The sequence below is a fragment of the Giraffa tippelskirchi genome, chromosome 4 (assembly GCF_054371585.1).
Source record: "Giraffa tippelskirchi isolate mGirTip1 chromosome 4, T2T-mGirTip1v1.2.pri, whole genome shotgun sequence".
Lineage (NCBI taxonomy): Eukaryota > Metazoa > Chordata > Mammalia > Artiodactyla > Giraffidae > Giraffa > Giraffa tippelskirchi.
The window spans coordinates 96,421,210-96,445,905 of record NC_137278.1 but is presented as its reverse complement, the minus strand read 5'-3'; the positions used below and the strand labels follow the sequence as shown (position 1 = coordinate 96,445,905).

At 39.9% G+C, this 24,696-nt stretch overlaps 1 protein-coding gene across 2 annotated transcripts in view; it reads right to left on the bottom strand.

Moving 5' to 3' along the window:
* The window catches only part of AFF3 (ALF transcription elongation factor 3), a 555,281-nt gene that overhangs the window by 287,477 nt on the left and 243,108 nt on the right, over positions 1-24,696 (bottom strand). For both annotated transcript variants that reach the window (XM_081484340.1, XM_081484341.1), the window contains exon 6: positions 3,574-3,621. In XM_081484340.1, coding sequence (XP_081340466.1) covers positions 3,574-3,621 — 48 coding nt within the window. The remainder of the gene's footprint in view (positions 1-3,573; positions 3,622-24,696) is intronic.

The window sequence follows — 24,696 nt, the reverse complement described above, 5'->3', positions numbered from 1 at the left end:
CCCATGACATTACATTAGCTGACACAATTCTGAGAACTGGCCTCAAAGAAATGGGAACAAACCAATCGTAGAACTGAAGATTAACTGTACCTAAAACAACCAAGATGATGCTGGTCAGACCACCGATGACCAGTTTAAAGATGACTGTCAGAGCTGACTGTGCTGTGCTTCTGCAGGTATCCACCCCCCCCCCCCCAGACCCGCACTTCTGTCTATAAAAGCTCTTGCCTTTGTACAGATGGCAGTCCTCCTCCGCCAGTTGCCAACATCTAAAATAAAGCAAACTTTCCTTTTCACCATCCTGGCCTGTTTATTGGCTTTCAGTAACCACTCTTTCGGTAACAACATCAGCCTCTCCCTCAATCTTCACAGGTCTCTACCCAGCATCCCTCCCCTGGCAGCTGCAACAGCCTTCCCCTCCTCCTTCCTCTCCTCCCCATGACAGCCAGTCTGATCACATCCTTCCCAGCTCCGATCCTCCACGGGCTCCCTGGTGCTTAGAGGTTCCTGAGTGTGGCTGACAAGGTACCGAATGACTGGCCTCTCCTGCCGGGCTTCTCCCATCCGCCCTCTGGCCGCATGGGCCTCCTCTTTCCTTCCCAGGTCTCTGACAAGCCGAGCTCTTTGCTCCTTCTATTGGGAAGCCCCACCACTTTCTTTAGGTTGCTTTCCTATTCATCCTCCAACTCAGTTCACAGGTTGCTTCCTCAGGGACACTATTCTTGATCACAAATTAGGTAATAAATGCTATAGAAAATGTTCAGGAAACCCTGAGTATTTATCACAAATAGCAGGACAGGTTTATTGTGAGATTTAAAAAATAATGTAGTATCTATCTCTTCCAGCACATTGTTGGTTCCAAAAGGGCCAGGGTCACATCTGTCTAAAACCTACTACTGATGCCCAGTACCTCCTACATGGAAAGGGCATACTAACGTTTGTTCAATGACTATCTCAATTTTAATTATTTTAAGGCATTTTTCATGACCCTCCTCTTCCTCCACAACAAGAGAAGCCACTGCTTTTCAGAATGAGATGCCTGCAAATAATAATTACCTCTGGTGACCTTGATGACATCAGGTTTGCCTGAGTTGATCCCAAGGGGAGAGAACTTGGTAAGGAAAACTGGGCTCCACAAAGATGGTCCACAGTAACCCAGCATTAAAAAGGCCAATACACCTCTTTTTTTAGGGGGAAGGTACACAGCATGTGGAATCTTAGTTCCCTGACCAGGGATGGAACTCATACCCCCTGCTTTGGAAGCTTAGAGTCTTAACCACAGAACCACCAGGGAAGTCCCAGCCAATGCATCTTGTCCATGATTTATAGCAAAGGGAATCCACTCATGAGCCATCACATACTCCTTTAGAGTATTCTGTCCCTCACTCACTCATTTATTCATTCATCCCACAAAATCATGAATTCTAAAGTCTAGACACTGGGGCCACCATGTGGGAAGGACACTGATATATGATGGACACACAGCCAACCCAGCAGGCTGTACCTGAGAAGGAACCCTGTGCGTATGTCTGCAGGAGAGGAGATGCTTAGAAGAAGCCAAGAAGATCCTGGGTATTCCTGCTGTGAGAGGCAGGTGACAGCCAAGAACACATTCCAGGCAAAAACTAGGAATACGCACATGCTCCTTTAGGAGCTCCCGAAGTACCAACGGCCACTACTAACACCTTAGACTGCCAGATAAGGGACAGGAAAATGCTCCCATGACAGCGCCAGCACCACCATCACCTCCCAGTCTACACTATCTCCTTGCTGGTTGTTCCTCGTGGCCTTTAGGAAGCACATAACTTAGAGCTCAGCTGTCTTCCAGGGAAGGCAGCGGCCCCCACCCTTGACCTTGCACATGTGCATAAATCAGTTATCTCATGGGTCCAGGCTTTGCCTCTTGTTCCACACCTGATCTGAGGTGGGCAGGGGAGGCATCCGTGGTATGATGGGTTAGGGGTCAGTATTGTAGGGAGGCAGGAGTGAGGCGAGGTTGTGAACTTCAAATCAGCTCTCTTAATTAAAAAACAAATGATGATTTAAACACTTGACTGCAGCATTCAGTTCTAAGTGATTTTTGCATTATCTAACACATATCCTTCTGGTATGAGAACTATTCAAGCTCTTTATGAACGCCAAGCCTTGCCTGGAGTGTAGAGCAGAAAGGTCAAATGACAGAGCTCTTCCATATCCTCAGAAAAGACAAAAAGGATCAGAAGGGGCAGGATTTTTAACACAGTGAAACCAAAAAGAGGACTGGTATGTTGTGGTCGTCTCATTTTTCAGACAGACACCAAAACCAACTGAAGGAAGATGGCTTAAACGCTGAACACTGGGACCCAAAACATGAAAGTATGTTGAAAGAGAAAAATAGGACAAGTACATTAGCATTTTACACTATTTGCATTTTAGCCTGAAACAAGGCTCCAGGAAAGAGAATTTAGATATAAAATACAATATGTATTTTATTCAGCATATACTTAAATGCCAGGAATGAAGCTGCCACACTTTTCTGACAACTGTTTTCTCTATAAACCTCTGCCACAAAAACAAAAATGATTACAAATTCAACAAACCAAACTTCAATTAATTATTTTCATGAGTTCTACAGTGACGAGATTTGTGAAATAACACTTTCCAGGAAGAATAAAAATATTCTACCTCTGAAAATGATTTGACAGTCAATGTAAAATTTTAAACCAAATAATTATATTATTGTAGCTCACAAGCAATTCAAAAAAAGTATGTAAGGTGTCCAAACATTAAAAACATATTAAAATAAAGTTATTTTTTATTTATAGGGAATTGCCACACCATCTGGTCTGATTTATCCTGCTGTTTTGCCCAGTGTAATATCAGCTTTCTGAGAGCCATAAATTATTAGGTTATTCCAATGAAAAAATATGAGTGAAGAAAAAAATATAGGTTGAAGAGGACATCCTGATTATCAGTCTGAATACTCAGGAGAACACTAACATGGCAGAACAGCCCAGCCTAAGTGAATCTGTGCATGAAACTAGTTCACAGAAGGTGCGCGTGTGAGATGATGATGATGAAAAGGACAGGCTTACAGAGAGGACCAGGCGAAATAATAACGTGCGTAACAATATAGAAATAAATCTTCAGCATTGAGCATTACCTCTTTGTCAGAGTGCTTCTGATTCTAATTAAGTTTGGGAGAAAAATAACCAGGCAACCCCTGCCTGACTGGGAAGCATGGACTATTAAAAGATGCTTTTAAATAGTAGGGAGATGAATGGGGGCACCCAAACGTGAACATGGCCATATTTTTCATCTCAACTCTGCTGCTCTATCTTCCAGCTGATCCCCTTCATGCGGTGTCACCTCAGCCTGTGCAAAGGGACCAGATGGAGGTGTAGCTCCTAGGTTTCTAAAGGAAGCATGGTTTTGTAAAGTATTATTTAGGCAACTTGGGTGATTACCCTGTGAAAGGGTAAAGATCAAGCAACACATGAACAACGGGCTCACTCTGACACTCTAGCCGCACACCTCCTTCAGTTTAAAACCTATATCAACCAATTGGTAAAATTTTTAAAAGAATATCCTTACCCGAATGATTTCTTCAACACAGCTGTTGGTTTCTCCAGATCGACTCTCCTGCAAGCAAAGGGTAAAAAACATTAAGCCTGATAGAACAGTTTTATGGTTACAATGAAAAGACGGCACGTAAGCCTCCAAACCACAGATAGTTTCAAATAGGAAAAGGAGTACGTCAAGGCTGTATATTGTCACCCTGCTTATTTAACTTATATGCAGAGTACATCATGAGAAACGCTGGGCTGGAAGAAACACAAGCTAGAATCAAGATTGCCGGGAGAAATATCAATAACCTCAGATATGCAGATGACACCACCCTTATGGCAGAAAGCGAAGTAGAATTAAAGAGCCTCTTGATGAAAGTGAAAGAGGAGAGTGAAAAAGTTGGCTTAAAGCTCAACATTCAGAAAACTAAGATTATGGCATCTGGTCCCATCACTTCATTGGAAATAGATGGGGAAACAGTATCAGATTTTATTTTGGGGGGCTCCAAAATCACTGCTGATGGTGATTACAGCCATGAAATTAAAAGACGCTTACTCCTTGGAAGGAAGGTTATGACCAACCTAGATAGCATATTTAAAAGCAGAGACATTACTTTGCCAACAAAGGTCTGTCTAGTCAAGGCTATGGTTTTTCCAGTGGTCATGTATGGATGTGAGAGTTGGACTATAAAGAAAGCTGAGTGCCGAAGAATTGATGCTTTTGAACTGTGGTGTTGGAGAAGACTCTTGAGAGTCCCTTGGACTGCAAGGAGATCCAACCAGCCCATCCTAAAGGAGATCAGTCCTGGCTGTTCATTGGAAGGACTGATGTTGAAGCTGAAACTCCAATACTTCGGCCACCTCATGTGAAGAGTTGACTCATTGGAAAAGACCCTAATGCTAGGAAGGATTGGGGGCAGGAGGAGAAGGGGACGACAGAGGATGAGATGGCTGGATGGCATCACTGACTCGATGGACATGGGTTTGGGTAGACTCCGGGAGTTGGTGATGGACAGGGAGGCCTGGTGTGCTGCAATTCATGGGGTCGCAAAGAGTCGAACACAACTGAGCGACTGAACTGAACTGAACTGAAGCCTCCAAACTGAATAGGGTTTGGACAGGGTGCCATGCCTCATAGGGGACTTACAGATGAGCTCTTCTCCTTAATGGGAGAGCATCCATCATGGCTGCGGCCACCCCCTTCCCCAACTGCTGTGCCATGGACAGGGTGGCCAGGGCATCGCACACGCCCCAGAGTTGCAGCATTGGCCCCTCCAACCATGTCAATCTAAGCAGGGCAGGCTCCTTAGGAGCACAGCACACAACTGGCAGGTGTGACCTCCATGCACCTGGGGCTCCATCAAAGTGTGGAAGGAAAGGTGGCCACTACTGCAAAGGTGGATCTAGTCCACCCACTGGATACATGCAAGGGCCCTGCCAAATACAAGCACAACTCTGGTAGTTGTATGACCCCCAGAGCCTAGATTTACAGGTTGATGGGCTGAAACCTAAAAGACCAAAAGGAGACACATCCTCCAAGGGCAGGCTGGGTCTCATGCTCTGGAGCCACCAGTTCTATCACCCACACTGCCCTGTGCTGAAGACACAGTACAGGCTCCAAGGAATGGGGACGTCAGGTCACAGCCAACTCTGGGGACCATTTTAAGTTTCAGAGATGCTGAACCACACAGTGTGTGGTTACTGCTGGTAACATACTCCCAGAGCACAGGAGGTGGTTTTGTGGAGATGTGAAAGCAGTGTTTGCTGGTGGAAGTGCCAACTGTGGTCTCAGTGAGACACTTCTCTAGCCTTTGAATTCAGTGACATTGACCAGCACTCGGCGTGACCTCCCAGAATGAGGCTTTCTTCACAATGTCTTTCCCAAGCCCACTCTGTTCTCTCTTTCCTTCTCACGGTTCTCTCTCCCCGACAAATGCTGATTTGCATATTGTTGGTTTTCCTCATTTGTTCCAAGTCATCCTTCAGAGGGCAGGTCAACCATGACTTCCTCAGAGTAGCATCCCTGGCCCTGGAATATTCAGCCACGCAGCATTTACTTCTTCTCCAGGGCACTCACCAGGATGGTAGTTCACGGACGGACTCTGGAAAGATCTCGCCTCCCTCCAGGACACATACTCCACCCACCTGGGGGCTCTGTGTCCTTCAGCACGTGCTTCACACAGCCTTAAGCATCTGCAGTGAAGGGGCATCTGTCAGGAAGGCACGAATGAATCTACTTCCTGCCGTTCCCAGGAATGGGAACGCTTACCACAACCCGCTCGAGGCCTTTCCAATATTACAAAGGTTCTACGAAAAAGTGTACCTTCAAACCTCAGACCTCCATGTGTGCCCCCCCCCCACCTTCTTTTCCTGGTGGTGGAGTATTTTATCAGAAATATTTCACACTTCACAGTAGGTAAGGAGCATGGGTGAATGAAAGTATGTAAGGCTTGAAAAGGTCCTCTACATGATTGAGATTTTTTCCTACCCAGATATAGAAGATTTGTCCAAGGCTCCCAACTGAGGCCCAGAAGGTTTACATGACTTGCCCTCAGGCCACAGAACAGCAGGGCCTGGACCAGGAAACAGGACTCCTAATCCTCACTTGTGTACATTTTCTCTTCCAGAAGCTTTCCCCAATCCCAAAGGCTGTGCTGGAAATACATCAATTCCCAAACCTGAGCTCACTTGTTTGTCAAAGGCATTTTATCAGCATGGTTTCTAGGAGTTTTCTATAGCTTGCACACTATTTTTTTTTTAATTGTGGCAAGGTAAAATACATATAAAATAAATGATTTTAACCATTTTAAGTATATATGGCCTTTAACCATTTTAAGTGTATAAGGCCTTTACTGGCCTTAAATGCATTCACAATGTCACATCTAATTCTAGAACATTTCTGTCACCCTGAATGGAGACCCCATGCCCCTTAAGCAGGAATTCTTCATTTCCCCCTCTCCCCAGCCCCTGGTAACCACTAATCTTTTTACTTTGTCTCACTATGGATTTTTCTATTCTAGATATTTCATATAAATGAATTACACATTATGTGACCTTTTGTGTCTTGCTGGTGTGTTTCACTTAGAATAATGTTTTCAAGGTTCATGTTGTAGCTTACGTCAGTACTTCATTCCTTTTTGTGGCTAAATAACACTCCATTGTATTTGAATATTATCACATGTAATTTATCCCTTCATCCTCTGGTGGACATTGTGGTTTTTACACTTTGTTGTGATAGCACTTCTATAAACATCTATGTACAAGTTTTTGTTTGAATACCTGTTTTCACTTCTTTTGGGTTATAGACATAGGAGTCGAACTGGTGGGTCATATGGCAATTCTATGCTTAGCTTTTTGAGAAACTGCCACAATGTTTTCCATAATGGCTATAACATTTTACATTCCTACCAGCAATGTATGAAGGTTCTAATTTTTCCACATCTTTACCAAACACTTGTAATCTTCTGGTTTTGTTTTGTTTTGGATAATAGCCATTCTACTGGGTTGAAATGGTAACTTATTGATGTTTTAATATGTATTTTCCTAAGGATTAAAGAGGTTGAACGTTTTCATGTGAATATTGGCCATTTATGTATCTTTGGAGAGATGGCTTTTTCCCAGTTTTTCATAGGGTTGTTTGATTTTTTTATCGTTTGGTTGTAGAGTTCTTGATATATGTTGGATAAAGACCCTTATCAGATATAAGATTTGCATATATTTTCACCCATTCTGTGGGTTGTATTTTCATTCTCTTCATAGTGTTCATGGATGCACAAAATTTTTACTTTTGATGAAGTCAAATTTACCTATTTTTTTCTTTATTGCTTTTCTGTTGAGGTTATTTCTAAGAAACCATAGCCAAATCCAAGGTTATGAAGACTTACCCATGTGTTCTTCCAAGAGTTTTATAGTTTTAGTTTTTATATTTAGGACTTTAATCCAATAGTTTGAGAACTTTTAGGTGACGTTTATTTCCTTACAAATTATTTGCTAAGTTTTAGTTAAAATAGGAAAACTATTTTAGTTAAGATAGGAACACTATCTTTGTATAAATGGTTCCTTTCTAGTCTCATCATTAAAAGATCAATAACAAAATGTGTAAAGCACAACTTCTGTTGCTAACAGTGCATTAACATATATGTCTATCCCTGTGAAAAGCAGTGTTAAATATCAGGGTAAGATTAGAAGACCCAGTGCTTTCACTAATATCTCATTCTTCTTTCCTATATTCATCCCTTCTTCTGTTTTCCCAAAAGTTCTATTTTGGCAAAACACATTGACTACACCCTACAACTTCCATTTCCAGTGCCTTATCCCAGGACTGCTCTGGAAATGTCACCATCCTGATACTTCAGTCAAATTAGATCAGAGAGCTCTTTTTGGAACGGACCCAAACCCTATGTTCATTCCAGGGCAGCCAGAGGCAACCATCACAAAGGCCTCAATGGTCCTTTGAACAATGATCTCCTTTGGAGTTCAGGTGAGAACGAATGGATGAATTGGAAAACATATCTTTGGACCCATCAACCATCCCTCTTATCCCACTTCCAAATTCCAACCTTACATTCTCAATGTATTTGTTATTTTCACCTTAAAAACAAACAGCCAAGGAAAACGTGACTTCACGCTCTCCTGGTGGACTCACCCAGGCACACAACTTATTACAAAAACTTTTTATATGTTTGGTTCCTTAAAGTTAAGCTTACCCTGAATACCACAGTTTAATTTCATTTGAAGTGATTTATATCAATGACAGGTTCCTCTTAATATCTCACCTCATAATCCTATACATTTCCACTACCCTTCTCTGAAAACAGAAAACCTGGAGAGGGAAACAGTATAGAAGCCTTGTTAAATACTTCTCTTGTCAGTGTAGATGAAGGATGAAGGACGTAGGATTGTTACATTCGGTCATCTCAATGGGAACCCCAACTGTGAGCTCTGAGGGTCTGGCCAGGCATCAGATCCCTCCTTCCCGGGAGGGCCCTTCACCCAGCTGAGGATGTGCGAGGAATGAGGCCAGGACAAAGGCCTTCCAACAACGGTCTCAGGGAGTCCTAGCTTTAAATTACAGTGCCAGAGGGGCTTTGGCGAGGAACACTTTGGGCTTTTTCCGGAACATCTCTGACTCCGGGGGTTCCCAAAGGAAGGCACCACATCGGGTTTGAATTTCCCAGATCCGATGTGGATTGGAGTGGATCCATGAGGCATGATATTGTAGACAATTTGAAATGGAAGGAACCTTAGTACTCATTCTACCCAATTGGATGACTTCAACAGATGAAGAACCTGTGACCCAGAGAAGTAGACAGTCTTGTCCAAAATCATTTTTGGCAGCAAGAGACAGTCAAAGTAGAACCTACACACATCTGTTCAACACCAGTTTAGTGAATTTTACTACCTCATGCAATCTCTCCAAGCTCAACCTTTAGAACTGGCTCAACTTGAGGTCACTGTCATGCTTAATGTATGGAAATGAAAGAATCTGGACAGTATTCAGGTAAATCTCCTCCTTTCTTCCCATGCTGCAAATTATCCAATACTTAGTCACTCTGGATCTTACTCATTAATCTCAAACATCACATGGATTGACCAAAAGTGGAAGAGACAGCAGAGGAAGTGGAGAAAAAGGGTTAATACAATCATTTCTTTTGCGACATTAACAAATCAGAGACAAGGATTTGTGCCCTCAGAAACTGGAGGACAGAATTCAACTTCACCTTTTCCAAATCTACAAAGGCTGGGGTGGGTGTGTAGGGTTGGAATGGTTTAGGTGTGGGGCTTAGGGAGATTGGGGGGCCTTTTACCTGCTTTCTTTCTCAAAGTCTTTCTCAAATATGGTTTCAGCTGCAGTTGTACACTTTGATTATATTTACATTTTTAAAACTTTCAGTGCTCATGAACAAAATTAAAACATGCATGTAATTTACATCTTCAAATTTTTGTGTATATTTTTCACAATAAAGTCATTGCTTTCCTTGGAAAGGTACCCACTGAGAAGGAGGGCTGCACAATGAAAGTTTGAATTACTCTGTATTTTGTGAGGGTTTGGAGCTGATGCTTCATGCTGGGTTGCTGAGCTGTTGCTCCCTATTTACTCTGACTTTGATGAACCCACGCCATTTTCCTATCATTACATTTTGAAATCTGTCATAACAGCCTCACCTCATTGAACCTCCAACTAAACTTCAATTAAAAGCGAGCAACCCCAGCTGATCCTTCTTCTCGACAGTGTTGTCGATCACGTTCCTTTTTCACAGAACTGCTTTCCTCAAATCTTTACCGCTTGAAAATACACACTACACACGGTCAGCACAATGTGAGGAACGGAGCTGTGGGTAAGGAGAGCTTCAGCAATATCCAGGAGCATCCTATTTCTGAGAGCCTAAGCCCCTAATTACCATGCCAGGCACACAGCCCTGGAAGAAGCAGGCCGAGCTTAAGGAGAAAAGGCTCGAGCCAATCAGTGGGAAATGGCATTTCACTATAGAGGAGATGAAGCTGTACGTATCCTATTTTCAAAAATAGTTTAACTCTTCATCAGACGCATTGAAGGAGTAACTTTCATTCTAAAATAATACTGTTTTAAAGTCACAGCACCTCTGTCTGCAAGCACTCAAAAGGTCCTTAAACATTCAGGAACTGTTTATCACATGCAAAGTCTTCAATATTTCTACAAAAGTATTCTTAAATGTCTTACTATTATTTTCAGAGCAGCATTTTGCATATATTTTATTTTGTTAATTTTTTTTTAATTGTGGTAAAAGTCACGTAATATAAAACCTACTATTTCAACCATGTTTAACTGTACGGTTCAGTGGCACTGAGTACATTCACAGTTATGCAACTCTCACCATCATACACCTTCTGAATTTTTCACCTTCCTAAACTGTAACTCTGTCTCCATCAAACACTAACTCCTGTTGGCATCTAACAATGTACCTTCTGACTATGAATTTGACTATTCTAAATACCTTGTAGAAGACTAATCAAACTTGATTCAGAGAGAAACTGAGATACAAAGAAAGGAGGTGTCCCGTCAATGCCACCAAAGCAGTGACTGAGGATCTGAGCTCGGATTCAGGGGTGCTCATGTTCACACAGCTGTGTGAAGCCCCATCCTCTGACTGTATCCCTGGCCAGTCTCATCCGAGGGCAGAGTCACCTGAGGCCAGGAGTCAGCCAGCCAGCTCTCTCCTCAGCAGGTTTTACATCAGACCTAGCACCTCCCCTTTCAGGCTTCCCTCTGCTCCCAGTCACCCATGGGGGAGGCTGGCCTCATCCCTCCTGGGTGTCCCTCCTGATTTCCCGGACGTGCTCAGCGGATCTGTTCACCTCTTTTTCTGCTGCTCACATCCCCCTCTTCCTCTCAGAACTACTGTCACCACCATTATTGAGATATTGACACATCAAGGGGAAAAAAAACCCCACAGAATAATAGAAAAAGAAAGCTGTATCTCAAGAATGCAAACAAAATGTCAGCAGATGGTAGCAGCATTATTTTCAACCAAAGGACAGTTCATAAGAAAAAAACTGAATTGGAGAGCACAACACAGAATGAGGAAAAAATAGAGCATCAAAATAAGGTATGCTATGAAAAAGAAAAAATAGAGTTATTATGGTTGGATGTCTTTAATCCACTTTTATTTTTCCTAAAAGACAAAGGATACCAAAAAGAAGACTCCAACTATATAAGGGGGGGATAAAGAATTTAAGAATAAAATTAAATAAGGCTAAACTGAGAGATATAATGAACCTAGACAGTTATGAGGAAACCCCAATGTTTCAAGTACATGTGAAATGGCTACTGAAGTGGTTACACGGTGAGCTACAAAAGAGCATCAGAAAATTCCAAAAAAGCAGTTGTTTTATAGTTCAGACTCTATAGTCACAAGTTATCAAAACAAGCTACAAATTAAAGCAGTAGACATAAAAATCCCCTAGAATTCTTGGAATAAAACAAATACCACACAACTATAAATAAATCTTCACATTTACAGGAAAATAAAATTATAATACTGCAAAGCAAAATAATGGGATATTATTAGAGCTAAATTCATACACTAAAAGCTTTCATTCTTTTTTAAAATAAAATGTATGTGCTAAGCAATCAATTAAAAATTTAAAATCAAGGAGACATACAAAAGGAAGAAAATAACAAATAGAGAAAACCAATGAAATATTTATAAAACAAAAAGTCACAATTTATAAAGCAAAAATATAATTTCTTAAAACAAGAACACATTACTCAAAACAATAATAGAAAGTCACTTAAAAATCTGTTCAATAAAAAAAGCCCAAATAAACATAATGTGTTATAAGAAGGGGATAAAATATACGGAAAGGCTTGTAATCATAAGAAAGCATTGATGTTAACATTAATATAGAAAATAATACTAATAAAGTTTGATGAAGTTGGTAACTTTCTGGGAAAAAAGCTGATATGAAATAAAGAAAAATGAGATTAGGCCTACACATCTGAGAATGCAGATTAAATTAAAAATTATCTTCAAATAAGGCTCTAAGCCAAATAGTTTTAAAGTGAAGGACTTTAAACTTTCAAGGAAGAACTAATTTCCACATGTTTATTCTTCCAAAGCAGAAGGTAATGGAAAGCCATGTGATTTATTTTATTAAATTAGTATAAAAACCTCACATAAGAAAATAAATCAATCCTCCTCTGAAAATCTGTGTAAAATCCTTAAGAGATTATTTGTAAATACGATTCAATAAAATATTTTACGAATTAGTGGAAACTTAGTGGGCTCTGTCCCAGGAATGCAAAAATAGTACAATCCTAGGGCCCCTTTAAAGTAATGTATCACTAGGGAAAACATGTAAAACTGTGATCATCTCAGGTGTTTTTTCTGACCTCAGAAGATTTTTTGATCATATATCTAGAAAAGTCCAAGAGTCCACTGTTACAGTTATTAAAAAGGGAGGTTTAAAAGTGGTTGGCTGTTAACAGTCAAAGCTAAATAGCTCTTCTGTGCAGCAGCAATAAACACTTTAAAAATATGAAAAAAATCCCACCCACACTATCAAGAAAAATAAATGAGGAATAACCTTAACAAGACATGTTGAAGATCTTTAAGAAAAATCTTCAGAATTCTACTGAAAGATGAAATGCCTGAAAGAGACCGCTCCCAGCTTCTCCGACACCTTCCAACTCTATCACACAATACAAAGCTAAATAAATGTATCAATTAGGACAAACTGCAAAGTGTATTATCTAAAATAAAAAAAAAATGGAGGTGAATGTCATGTAACAGAGAAGCAACCATTTTTAAAGTGTACAATTTAGTGGCCTTTTATATATTCATAGTGTTGTGAGTCATAGTCATCTCTATTTAGTTTCAAACATTTCCATCATCCCAAAGTGAAACACTGCACCCATTAAGCAGTTTCTTCTCACTCCCCTTCATGTTAACTTTTTACTATGATTTTTGTATAGTAATAAATACCGTACTGAATTGAAAAGAACAAGAAAAAAAGAAAAATGTTGATGATATCATTTACTTGTATTAGTAGATTTTACGGTGGATATGTTCTCTCTCATTTATGTGTTTATGACCAGTTTCTGGCAGAGTACTTGGCACAACAGAGTAAGCACTTGAAGATGTTTGTTGAATGAATAATAAATGGCCAATGTACTAAAAAAATGAAAAGACTATTAAAAAAAATTGAAGTCTTACACTTTAGTATGATTGGTCATCTATATTACAATGTCTTCACTTTAATGAAGAAAAAAAACAGAATTACCTTAAAGACAAACTCTTAAAATATCAACTTTTATATACTTTATTAAAATTAAGCATATACCCATTAATAGAGAAATCATTAACAAGTCATTTGGCTTCCCTAATCTCCACATTTGTATCTGTAAATTAGGGAACAAGTATTAGCCTTCTATTAACAGGCAATGTTGTTAAAGAGTTAATAATCGATTTTTTCGGTCAGATTCCTAGCCATAGGACAAGATCTTTCAATCATGTTCCTATTTTTATAATGAGAATTAGTGATCTCAGTGAGAGCTTGTAGTTAAAAATGCATTTGTTTTCAGGAAGTTAAGTGGTCTGTCAGTGCACTGACCTTGTCAAATGTCTACTGATGGCACAAAGAGATTAAAACCAGAGACAGTGGTTTTACATCCTGATCACTAATTGATACTGAGTGCTTTTCCAGGGGGTCATGTCTCAGTACAGAGCCCTGTGCCATATACTGGGGCCACCCTCCACCCTGTCCCGTCATAACTGGGTACAGAATTCACAGACAGGAATAATGAACATGCAAGTCCCACCTGTAGCCTGAAACTGACAAGACCACTTCAAGACTGCTCTTTGCTCTGTGTTTTCTCATCTAGAACTGTGTGGTCATTACTTTTAGTGAGAGGAAAACCACACAGGCTCAGGTAGGAGTAACAAGGCTGAAGGTATTTAACCCTCCCATGTCAGGCATTCTTCAGTGAGGCTTCTAAATGTACCATTTCCTTTTTAATCCTGAATCTCATCCAGCATGCCATCTATGTATTGTTGACTGCTGAATAACATGGGTTTGAACCATCTACAGGCCTATTTTTTCCAATAAATATAGTAACTGTGTTTTCATTTTAGGTATCTTTAAATGAACTAAAGGTAGGGGAAAGTGTGTGTTTGGAGAGAGATCACAAGATGTGGAATTCAAAGAACCAAGAGCTGAGTCCTGATTCTATCCACACTGTTTCCTGTCCTCGGGTGATTCATTCATCAATTCATTTGTTTCACAGGCAAAGATAGCAGTAAGTGAATTCTGGATTGTTCAAGGGTCAATTGTAATCTAATAACACATGTTATTTGTAGGTAGCAGAAGGCTTACTAATAGGGCAGTCCTATAAATCTATCCTTTGTTTCCCCTTAAATAATGGAGTGAAATGTACGAGAAAAAACATTTGATTACTGTGCATAGTGAGAACATGGTTTTCGTTTCTAATCATGAAATTCTGAACACACAAACCTATAAGATGGAGAGAGTAATCCGGAGGGCCTGAAGAAATTAACCAGTTAAAGAGACTTAGGGCTGCTCTGATTTGTGTCCCGTGGTAAGACGGATAATCAATTCTCTTTTAGCCCTGAACTGAAATGACTATTGGAAATGGTAAAAGTGGGGCTAAGTATTTGACAAAATTCTATGTGACACAGTCTATTAATTTTACCTAAGCATTTTGCCAAGAGAAATAGAGATTCACAAATAACTCTTAACTCATTACAGACCAGGGGATTTTTGCAGAAACTTAACACCCATGGCTGGCAGTTTTTATTTTGGCCAGTCAAAAATTAATTCTGTTACTTCACTAATGGTTTGCCAGTTATCACATTCAATAGTTACACTGACACACCTGTAAAGTCTTCTCCAGCACGGTGAGTTTCATTTTGACTTGCCATATCAGACTCAGTCACTAAGGTTTTTCGTCTTTTTGGTGGTCTAATACTGACATCATCTGAATCAGAACTATATTCTGAAGAACAATCATCTTCTGAGACACTAGTATATCTGTTGCTTGGACAGTCAAAGTATCTGCTTAAATTCACTGAAAAATTCTTCTTCACTCAAAATGTTGCAATGCGTCATCTTTGAAAATTTTGGAACAAAAAAACCTAATGGAGCAAAATGTAAATGATAACGACAATCATAAGTTGTATAACGAATCTTTCATCCATTTTAAGCTTTAACAATTTTGCAAGGTGTTGTTAATTGTATCACTCTTTAAGAATGTATTGATACATCTCTGGTCAATAATATATTAAAATCCCTCATGAGTTTTTCTCTTCATTATCACTTCACTTTTCCAAAAAGGTTTCATGTTTTTCGGCCCTCAGAACAGAGTTCATCTTGTGTACACTTAACATAAACTGTTTCTCTGTATGCTCTTGGAGGAGATATGCTATAAATATGTGCTGAATTAAGACATCCAGCTGAAATCAGCTGGGATAGGGGAGAGGATTCACCTGCCAGGTGGAAGCAGGTAACCTTGCAGAACATGAGTAAGAGATCAGTATGAATTTTGATTGGCTGGTGAGAATTTTTTAACACTGGGAAGTTTTCTATTCTTAAATTCTGTTCTGTAAATCTATCTACAGTGCCATGCTGCTGCTGTTTCGGCACTAAGTCATGTCTGACTCTGTGCGACCCCATGGACTGTAGCCCACCATGCTCCTCTGTCCATGGGATTCTCCAGGCAAGAATACTGGAGTGGGTAGCTATTCCCTTCTCCAGGGGATCTTCCCAACCCAGGGATCGAACCCATGTCTCCTGCTTGGCAGGCAGATTCTTTACCACTAAGCCACCTGGGAGGCATCCTACAATGCTATACTTAAAGATTTTCTTCTTTTTTTTTCATTTATACATATTAAATAGCATTTTCATTCTTCCTGTTAAGCCATCCTTTTTAAAAATTTTATTATATTTTAATTTTATTATTTATTTATTTGGCTGTGCTGGGTCTGAGTTGTGCCATGTGGGATCTAGTTCCCTGACCAGGGATGGAAGCCTGCATTGGGAGCATGGAGTCTTACCACTGGACCACCAGGGAAGTCCCAGCATTTTCATTCTTGAGTCTGCTGATGTAGTTCTACTGGGCATCTTGGAACATACTTGCAGGCTATTGCAATCTAACAGTCACAATAGGTTTTATCTTTTCCCTTCCACTGCCATAAAATGTTCAGTTACTTCAAAACCTGTGTGTGTCACAGGGTAAGGCAGAGTGAGTCCATTGGCCTGTGGAACCAGGGGTGCCTGGGGCTGAACCTGGATATGAGTCCAAATGTTTTCCCTTTCCTCTACCAGGGCAGGTCTCAGAAGGCCCCTGGTAGATGCCTGATGACCACTGGATTTCCATGTGAAATATGACCAGACAAAGCCATCTTCTGGTGACCCTCGCTGGGCAACTCAGGAAGACAAGAGGCACATCAGCTCCTGTGCCCCTACAATGCAGGGAGGAGAGCTGGACTGTTTGCCATCCCTAGTCCAAGGCCTCTGTGGGGCCCAATAAGAGGACAAACTCTCCATCTTCATTCCCTCACTGGGTCACAAGACCCCTTGGAGTTATAAGCTGAAAGGAGAAAAACAGGGCTTCCCTGGTGTCTTAGTGGTAAAGAACCTGTCTGCCAACACATGAGACACAGGTCTGATTCCTGATCTGGGAAGATCCCACGTGCCGCGGAGCAACTAAGCCGGTGCTCTAGAGCCTGTGCTCTGCCACAAGAGAAGCCACTGCAGTGAGAAGCCAGCGCACTGCTACTAGAGAGTAGCCGCAGCTTGCCACAACAAGAGAAAAGCCTACCCAGCAACCAGCAACGAAGACCCAGCACAGCCAAAAATAAGTAAATAAAATTATGAAAAAAAACAAAAGGAGAAAAAAGATTTACAAAGCAAAAAGTTTGATAATAAGTAAATACCCCATCTAAACTCTACTGCGATTATTGCAAGATGCTACCTGGACAGAATGCAGACAGCCCCTCTTCACTGTTGCCTGACACCATGTGTTAGGTCTTCCAAGTAGAAGAAAGAATTGGAGAGAAAACCATTTGCTTAGGTTTCCTGTTGGTGGCACAGACTTTGACTTTTTTGGCTTCTCTTGTTAGGATGTTACCATATTTGATCAGAAGGCAGATTTCTGCATCTAGATTCTCTCTTTCCAAAGAAGAAAATTTTAACTGTGTTTATTGAAAAAAAATAAAAAGGGCTGAAATCTAAAGAAAACACTCCCATGATTATATTGGAATAATTTAATGATGAAGAACATTTTGTGATAAATGCTAAGAGCAGTCAAATGAAGTCAGAAAGTGTAAATGAAAATTAGTCAAAGTTGTTTTCTATCTAACACTATGGCTTAAAGATTCACAGAAAAAAAATCACTAAATGATCTATTAACCCTCTTCTCTAACATAATACCAATGAATAACAATGTTTGAATATTGACTTGATTTCTAATACTGGGAAAGTAAATGATTTTTGAGTCTTTTAAAATTAATTCTTATTGGAGTTGAGTTGCTTTACAATGTTGTGTTAGTTTCTCCTGTAGAGGAAAATGAAAGTCATACATATACATATATCCCCTCCCTTTTAGGACCAAAATGAGGCCACATGTATGAGGCATTTAGGAGAGTGCCTTCCACCTGACAGCCGATCAGTTAATAGGCCCAATGATTTTATCTTAGAGAATATTTTAGTACTTAGGAAAGAAAGCAATGAACACTAGGGACCAGCATGAGGATCACAAAGACAAGATGATGTTCTCTGATTTCCTCTGGTTTTTTTTTTTGAGGCTGTGCTGCACAGCAGCATTCGCGATCTTAGTTCCCCCACCAGGGACTGAACCCACACCCCCTGCAGTGGAAATGCAGAATCTTGACCACTGGACCACCAGGGAAGTCCTTCCTCTGGTCTTAAACATAATGTATCTAGATTTCTTTAAGGTATCTGTCAAGGACTTAAAAGATCTCCCAGTAGGTGAGCTTGAAATGTACAAATTGGTTGTTAATATGGTCAGAGGAACTAGTATACAAGGAGTAAGTATTGTTGAAAAATTACTTATTGAGTTTACTGTGTGGTCAGCATGTTCTAGACGCCAGGGACTCGTAACTGAATATAATAAACAAAAATTCCTGCCCTTGTCGTGTCTAGATTCTAACGAAAAGGAATAATAAAAAGATCTCACACACCAAAACTAAAGATCCTGTATGCCATGACTAAGACCTGGCATAGCCAAATAAATGTATAAAATAAATATTAAAAAAAAACTAAGCTAAAAATGATAAGCAGATAAATCACATAGTATCCTAGAAGGTAAAATGTTAAGGGGAAAATGTGCAGAGCAAGGGGACTGGGGACGTGGGATAGGACATTACACATGGCTCACCTCAAGGGCCACTATCTCTGCAACCAACAGAGTCTGAGGCCTGGGCTGGGAGAGCTCCCTCCCCACTGCCTTCCCTGTCCCTATGCCTGCCGCATTCTTCCCTTCCACTGTGAGAACCTCATCACTCTAGGTAATACTTGTGTTTAGTGTTTCCCTTTGTTGCTGAGCTGAAAGCTCCAGGTGACTAGAAAAGAATGACAAGACTGAAGGAGGTCTGAGCCTTTGAGGAAGAGTTGAAGGGAATGGAGGGACAGGAGTGGAATGGGCCACAGGAGACACATAACATATTTCAAGGCCATTGTTAAGGAAAAGGGTTGAAAGGAATTCTGGGTCACTCCAGACAGTGGAGTTTGACCAAAGGGGTCAAGTACAGGAGTCAGTCTAGAGTCCTGGAAGTTCTTTAACAAAGAAATATTCAAACAGAATGATTAATTACATGTTCATCCAGAAATTAAGTGACTCTCTGAGTGGAAGTTAGTCCCTAAGAGTAGGGCATGACTGAGCGACTAACACACACACATACACTGAGTGAAGTTAAAGTCACACCTCTAAGGGTGAGCTTCTTGCTAACTTTAAGACTATAATTTTGGTCACTACCAACCAATTTTCAATCAATAAAATGTTGCATGATAAATTTTCTTCCACTTTAAAAATTCTTTATTGAACTATAGTTGAGTTATTATGTTGTGTTCATTTCTGCTATAGAGCAAAGTGATTCACATGTGTATATATATACATACACATATATAATTATCTTTAATATTCTTTTCCATTATGGTTTATCACAGGATATTGAATATAGTTCTCTGTGCTATACAGTAGGACTATGCTGTGTTTTTTTTTCTTTTATTATGCACAGTAAATTTCTTTTTTATTGTTTTTTAAATTAATTTATTTATTTTAATTGGAAGCTAATTACTTTACAATATTGTGGTGGTTTTTGCCATATATTGACATGAATCAGCCACAGGTATACAGTTTAGTTACAGTACTATAAGTCTGTATGAGTTATTTGTGAAGAAAATCCATAAAGAGAAGAAAAAGAATATTTTAAAAGCATTAATCTGTAAGTATGAAGTAAGAATTATTACAGAAGCCAATAAATTAAGTGGATTAATTGGGTAGAGATTGAGAGATTTTAATGAACAGTTAATCAATAAAAGTATTCAACGTGAAAATCTGTTACAACCCTGTTGACATTATTTAACTTCAAGCACTTGAGTTCTGTGTGCTTATAATTAGCAAGCTATAAAAGATGCCATCCATAGGAACATAATGAAAAAAACTGTTTATAATGATAATTAGTATTCGTTTTCACAGTGAAGCAGGTCACATGACTACAGGCTGCAGCAAACAGAGGGATAGACTCATTACTGAGGAAAATACTACACTTAGACAGCGTTCCTTAACCCTACAGTGCAAAGCCTTGTCTTAGAAAATACATTATAAATAAAGCTTCCTGCTAAGACAGGTGAGATTTTCCAAAGTGAGGGAGGAAGTTCAGCGAATCCATACATTAATACCTTCACTGGACGTAATGAACTCTACCATGTTGGTAAAGACTCAACTGTAGAAGCTGGCTTTCCTCTTCTCTTTTTGGTTCCTCAAATCTCCCCTGCATAAATGTTTCACAGAATATATTCTGTGTATTGTGAAAGCTAAGGGAAAAATTTTTTAAAGATTTTTTTGATGTGGACCATTTTTGAAGTCTTTATTGAATTTGTTACAATACTGCTTCTGTTTTATGTTTGGGTTTTTTGGCTATGAGGCATGTGAGATCTTATATCCCTGACCAGTGATTGAACTCGAACTATCTGCATTGGAAGGCAAATTCTGAACCACTGAACCACAGGGAAACCCCCTTAATTTTTATTTTATATTGGAATATAGCTGATTTACTTTTGATGCTGTGTTATAGCAGAGTGATACAGTTATGCACATACATATATCTATTCTTTTTCAAATTCTTTTCCCATTTAGGTTTTTTCCTGCATTTGGGCTGTGGAGCTGACCTCGGATAGAACTTAATCTCTTCCTCTGAGCACCGTGGGGGGCTTCCAGGGGCAAAATCTAGGCTCAGAAGCGGGAAGCATAAACGCACAGTACAAAGACGCTCACATTTGTCATTCTGGCTTTAGAAAAATCAAAGTTTTCATTCAGCAGAGATGAGACTCTGGTTCCTTTTCACAGAAACTCTAACATCTATAAAGACCTACTCGATGAAGCCCAAAACACTTTCCAGACACACGGTGAAGTAATCAAAGTGTCTCCTCACCTCTCACTGTACTTCTGAGCTGATAAAATCTATTAACCTTGTGACAAAGAACCTGCCAACAACTGGCAATAATTAGAGACAACGGTCCTCTTCTAGGCACAGCATAGAGTCACCGTCAATATTAACTGTTTCCTCTATTTGTTCTATATGTACAGCTCAGTTTGTATGAATCTTAGAAAGATCCCTAGCCTGAAGTCAGGGAGACATTCAGTGCAGGTCACGGGCTGGGCAAATCCAGATACACATGGACAGTCAGCCAGTCGTCAGACAGTGCAGCCCACAGCATGGACCCCCTGGGCCACACAGGTCCCTCAGCAGACCTTATTTAAAAGGAGAAAAATCAGGACTTCTCTGGTGGTCCAGAGGTTAAGAATCTGCCTGCCAATGCAAGGAACACAGGTTCGACCCCTGGTCTGGGAAGATTCCACATGCTGCAGGGCAGCTAGCCACAACCAGAGCCCTTGCTGCAACTACTGGAGCCTGCATGCTCTAGAGCCCGTGCTCCAAAGAGGAGCCACTGCAATGAGAAGCCCGAAAAAAAACTAGAGTAGACCCCACACGTTGAAATTAGAGAAAGCCCATGCACAGCAAGGAAGACCCAGCACAACCAAAAATAAAGTTAATTGATTAATAATTTTTTTTAAAAAAGAGAAAAATCTAAGGACCTTAATAGAGACTTGGGGAGGGGGGTGGTGTACTTTTCATCATCATATGCCTTTGAAAGGAAAGGCCTTGAGGCAGCTCTGATCAATACAGACTTTCCGGTGTCCTGTGTCTTTTCAATCTGAGAAGCAGGAAGATGCCTTGATGCTGGCACTAATCCCATTGTGCCCCCTAAGTGAAAAAAAGTCTCTGAGGACTCCCCTGGTGGTCCAGGGGTTAAGTCTCTGTGCTCTCAATGCAGGGGGGCCCAGGTTCCATTCAAGTGGGGGAACTAGACCCCATATGCTGCAACTAAGATCTGGAGCAGCCAAATAAAATTTTTTGAAAAGTCTCCTGAGGGACTCTTTATATACACACATTTTTATTTAAAAAGTCATATATTATTTTTTTAAAAAACATAAAAAACAAGGAAGATTATGAAGATACCACTTTTGGACAAACCCTTTTGCAAATAGACTTGAGTAAAATAAAAGCTAAAAAGACTAGAGATGCAATTATGTTCAGGGATAGTATCTAGAAGGTCCCTTATCAATGACTTCATTCATACATTTTGTCACAGGTGATCAATGGGGACCAAGGAAACAGACAGGGTCCTGAGTCTCATGGAGCTATTCCATCTCTGGCAAAACAGGGCAATAAACCAACAGGACAATTTCAGATAGCGATGAGAAAAGTCAACAGTGATATGAAAGGGTGACGAGTAACCATTAAGATTCCTCTCAGCACAGATACTGCTGCATTTTTACTCATGCCATAAAGGCATAATGAGGACTTTCAGTCCTTTGGGTGAAAGGGGCAGTTTGAGTTGAGAATGTGTACTAATAAGAGTAGGTATAAAACCCCAAAATACAATCACATAAAACTGAAAAGAAACAGCACCACGCGGTCCCAATTTCCACCACATCCCCAGCCCTCTAGGAAAGAACCTATTCACAGTTTCACTGTAGCCATACTGAAAAGGTAGAAAAAGAATCACAGGTTTGTGATAAGAAATTTTGCAAATAACATGGCAGGATTACAGAATGCAAATGTACATGCCACCACGCCATCTGTTCAATGTGATGACAACATTGGGAAAAGGCCCTGAAAGAAATGATGTTTGAAATCATTAAAAAAATAACATTTCAAGTTTAAAATACTCAGGAATCTTAAAACCAGCATCAACACATTCAGCAACCATATGGCTCTACAGCAGGTTACAAAAAAATCACCCTGCTTGCATTTTCTACTTCAACCCAATGGTTTCTAAAACAGGTTCCTTTTTTACTGTTGAATTCCTTGGTGTTTACAGCTTCTCGAATTATACCTAGAATCATAATATCCATTTCACTCTTCTGACAGAGTAGATAATATGGTGGGGAAGATTAAAGTCAACTATTCCAGAAAAAGGAACATGGAGGGGACTACATGTAACTTAATGAACACATCTTGTTTTAAGTCTATTGCTCTCTGCATATTGATCTCACAGTCTCAGAAATAATAGCCAACTTCATTTGTCTTAACTTGCCAGGCACTGTGCTTTATATTCATCATCTCTTCCAATCATCACAGTTTTACAAAGTGGATACCACTATTATCATATTTTGTAAAAGAGGAACTTCCTCAGTGTCACAAGACTAGCATGTGGCAGGACTGTAGTCCAAACCCAATTTCGCAGGCCAAGAACGAATTCTCAACTACTTATTCCATGCCATACATCAGTATTCAGATATTTCTGTGGACCAAACTGAGTTGACTTTTCAAGCTTAAGAAATGAGCAATGTATGTTTAAGTGTATTAGTTGCTCAGTTGTGTCCGACTCTTTGCGACCCCAATGACTGTAGCCCATCAGGCTCCTCTGTCCATGGAATTCTCCAGGCAAGAATACTGAAGTGGGCAGCCATTCCATTCTCCAAGCGATCTTCCTGACTCAGGGACCAAATCCAGGCCTCCTGCATTACAGTCAGATTCTTTACTGTCTGAGCCATCAGGGAAACCCAATGTATGTTTAGGGTCAAGCTAGCTTCCTTGTCTCATCAATAAGAGATTCTTAGAGAGTGTCTTAAACTTTAAAGAACAGAGGAGTGTTCTATAGTAGTCTACAGGAAAATTGTTGCCGAGGCAGAAGACAGAAGGACAGTCACAGAGTTGGAAAAACCAGGACCAAACGGAGCACAATGAGTGAATATTGCCAGTGTAGTTTTTGAGAAAGGAGTTAGAAGAAGATTAACATCAGCAAAACCTACCCCGTCTCCCACAATAAGTTGGAGACCTAAACTTTCAACCTAACTTTTAAAATGACATCTATATTGGGACTTTTCCCTGGAGGTTCAGTGGCTAAGACTTCGAGTTCCAATGTAGGGAGTTATGGGTTTGATCTCTGCTCAGGGAGCTAAGATCTTACACACCTCATGGCCAGAAAACTAAAACAGAAAACAGAAACAATATTGTAAAAAATTCAATAAAGACTTTAGAAATGGTTCACATAAAAAATATTTTTTAAAAAATGACATCTACAAAGACATTATTTCCATTGTCAGTAACAGATGATACACCCTACTATATAACCCAAAGCACTCACCACTAGAGAAGCGACTTTATCTCAATCAGAGAAACAGAGTGCAAATTAGCACAAGCTTTCCAGCATCCGCCTGAGGATATGCCTGGTGCACCTAACACAGTGGTGGCCAGCATTGCAGAGATGTGTGTCCATTAAATTGAGCAAAGGATTTGTGATAAATAGTTCAACTTGTGAGACAGAAAAGCAGCCTGAAATTCACTGGTTGTATTTCAGTTCATAATTCATCTCACAAGCTAATTCCAATGCCTGGTAAAAATTATGAAATTTATAAAGGCCTAGAGAATTAAAAATTTACAACAGAAATTCTTGGGGTTTCAAAGGAATTAAAAAGGAGTTTCATTCAACTTAACAGTTTCACATAGTATCTTAGGGATACAGTGGGAACCCAATTCTTGATGATTGAACAGCACTTTTAATTCACTTGTAAAAATCAGAATATAAATGCCTCGTTCTACGGCACTTCATTTTTCTTTGCTTTACAGATACTGTGATTTTTTACAAACTGAAGGTCCGTGTCAGCCCTGAGTTGAGCAAGCCCATGAACATCATTTTTTCCAACAGCATTTGCTCACTTCATGTGTCTGCGTCATGCTTTGGTAATTCTCAAAATATTTCAAACTTTTTCACAATTATTATATTTGTTAGGTTAAGCTGTGATCAGTTATCTTTGATGTTACTATTGCAAAATATTATAACTCACTGAAGCCTCAGATGATGGCTATTTTTTTTAGCAAGAAAGTATTTTAAAATTAAGGCA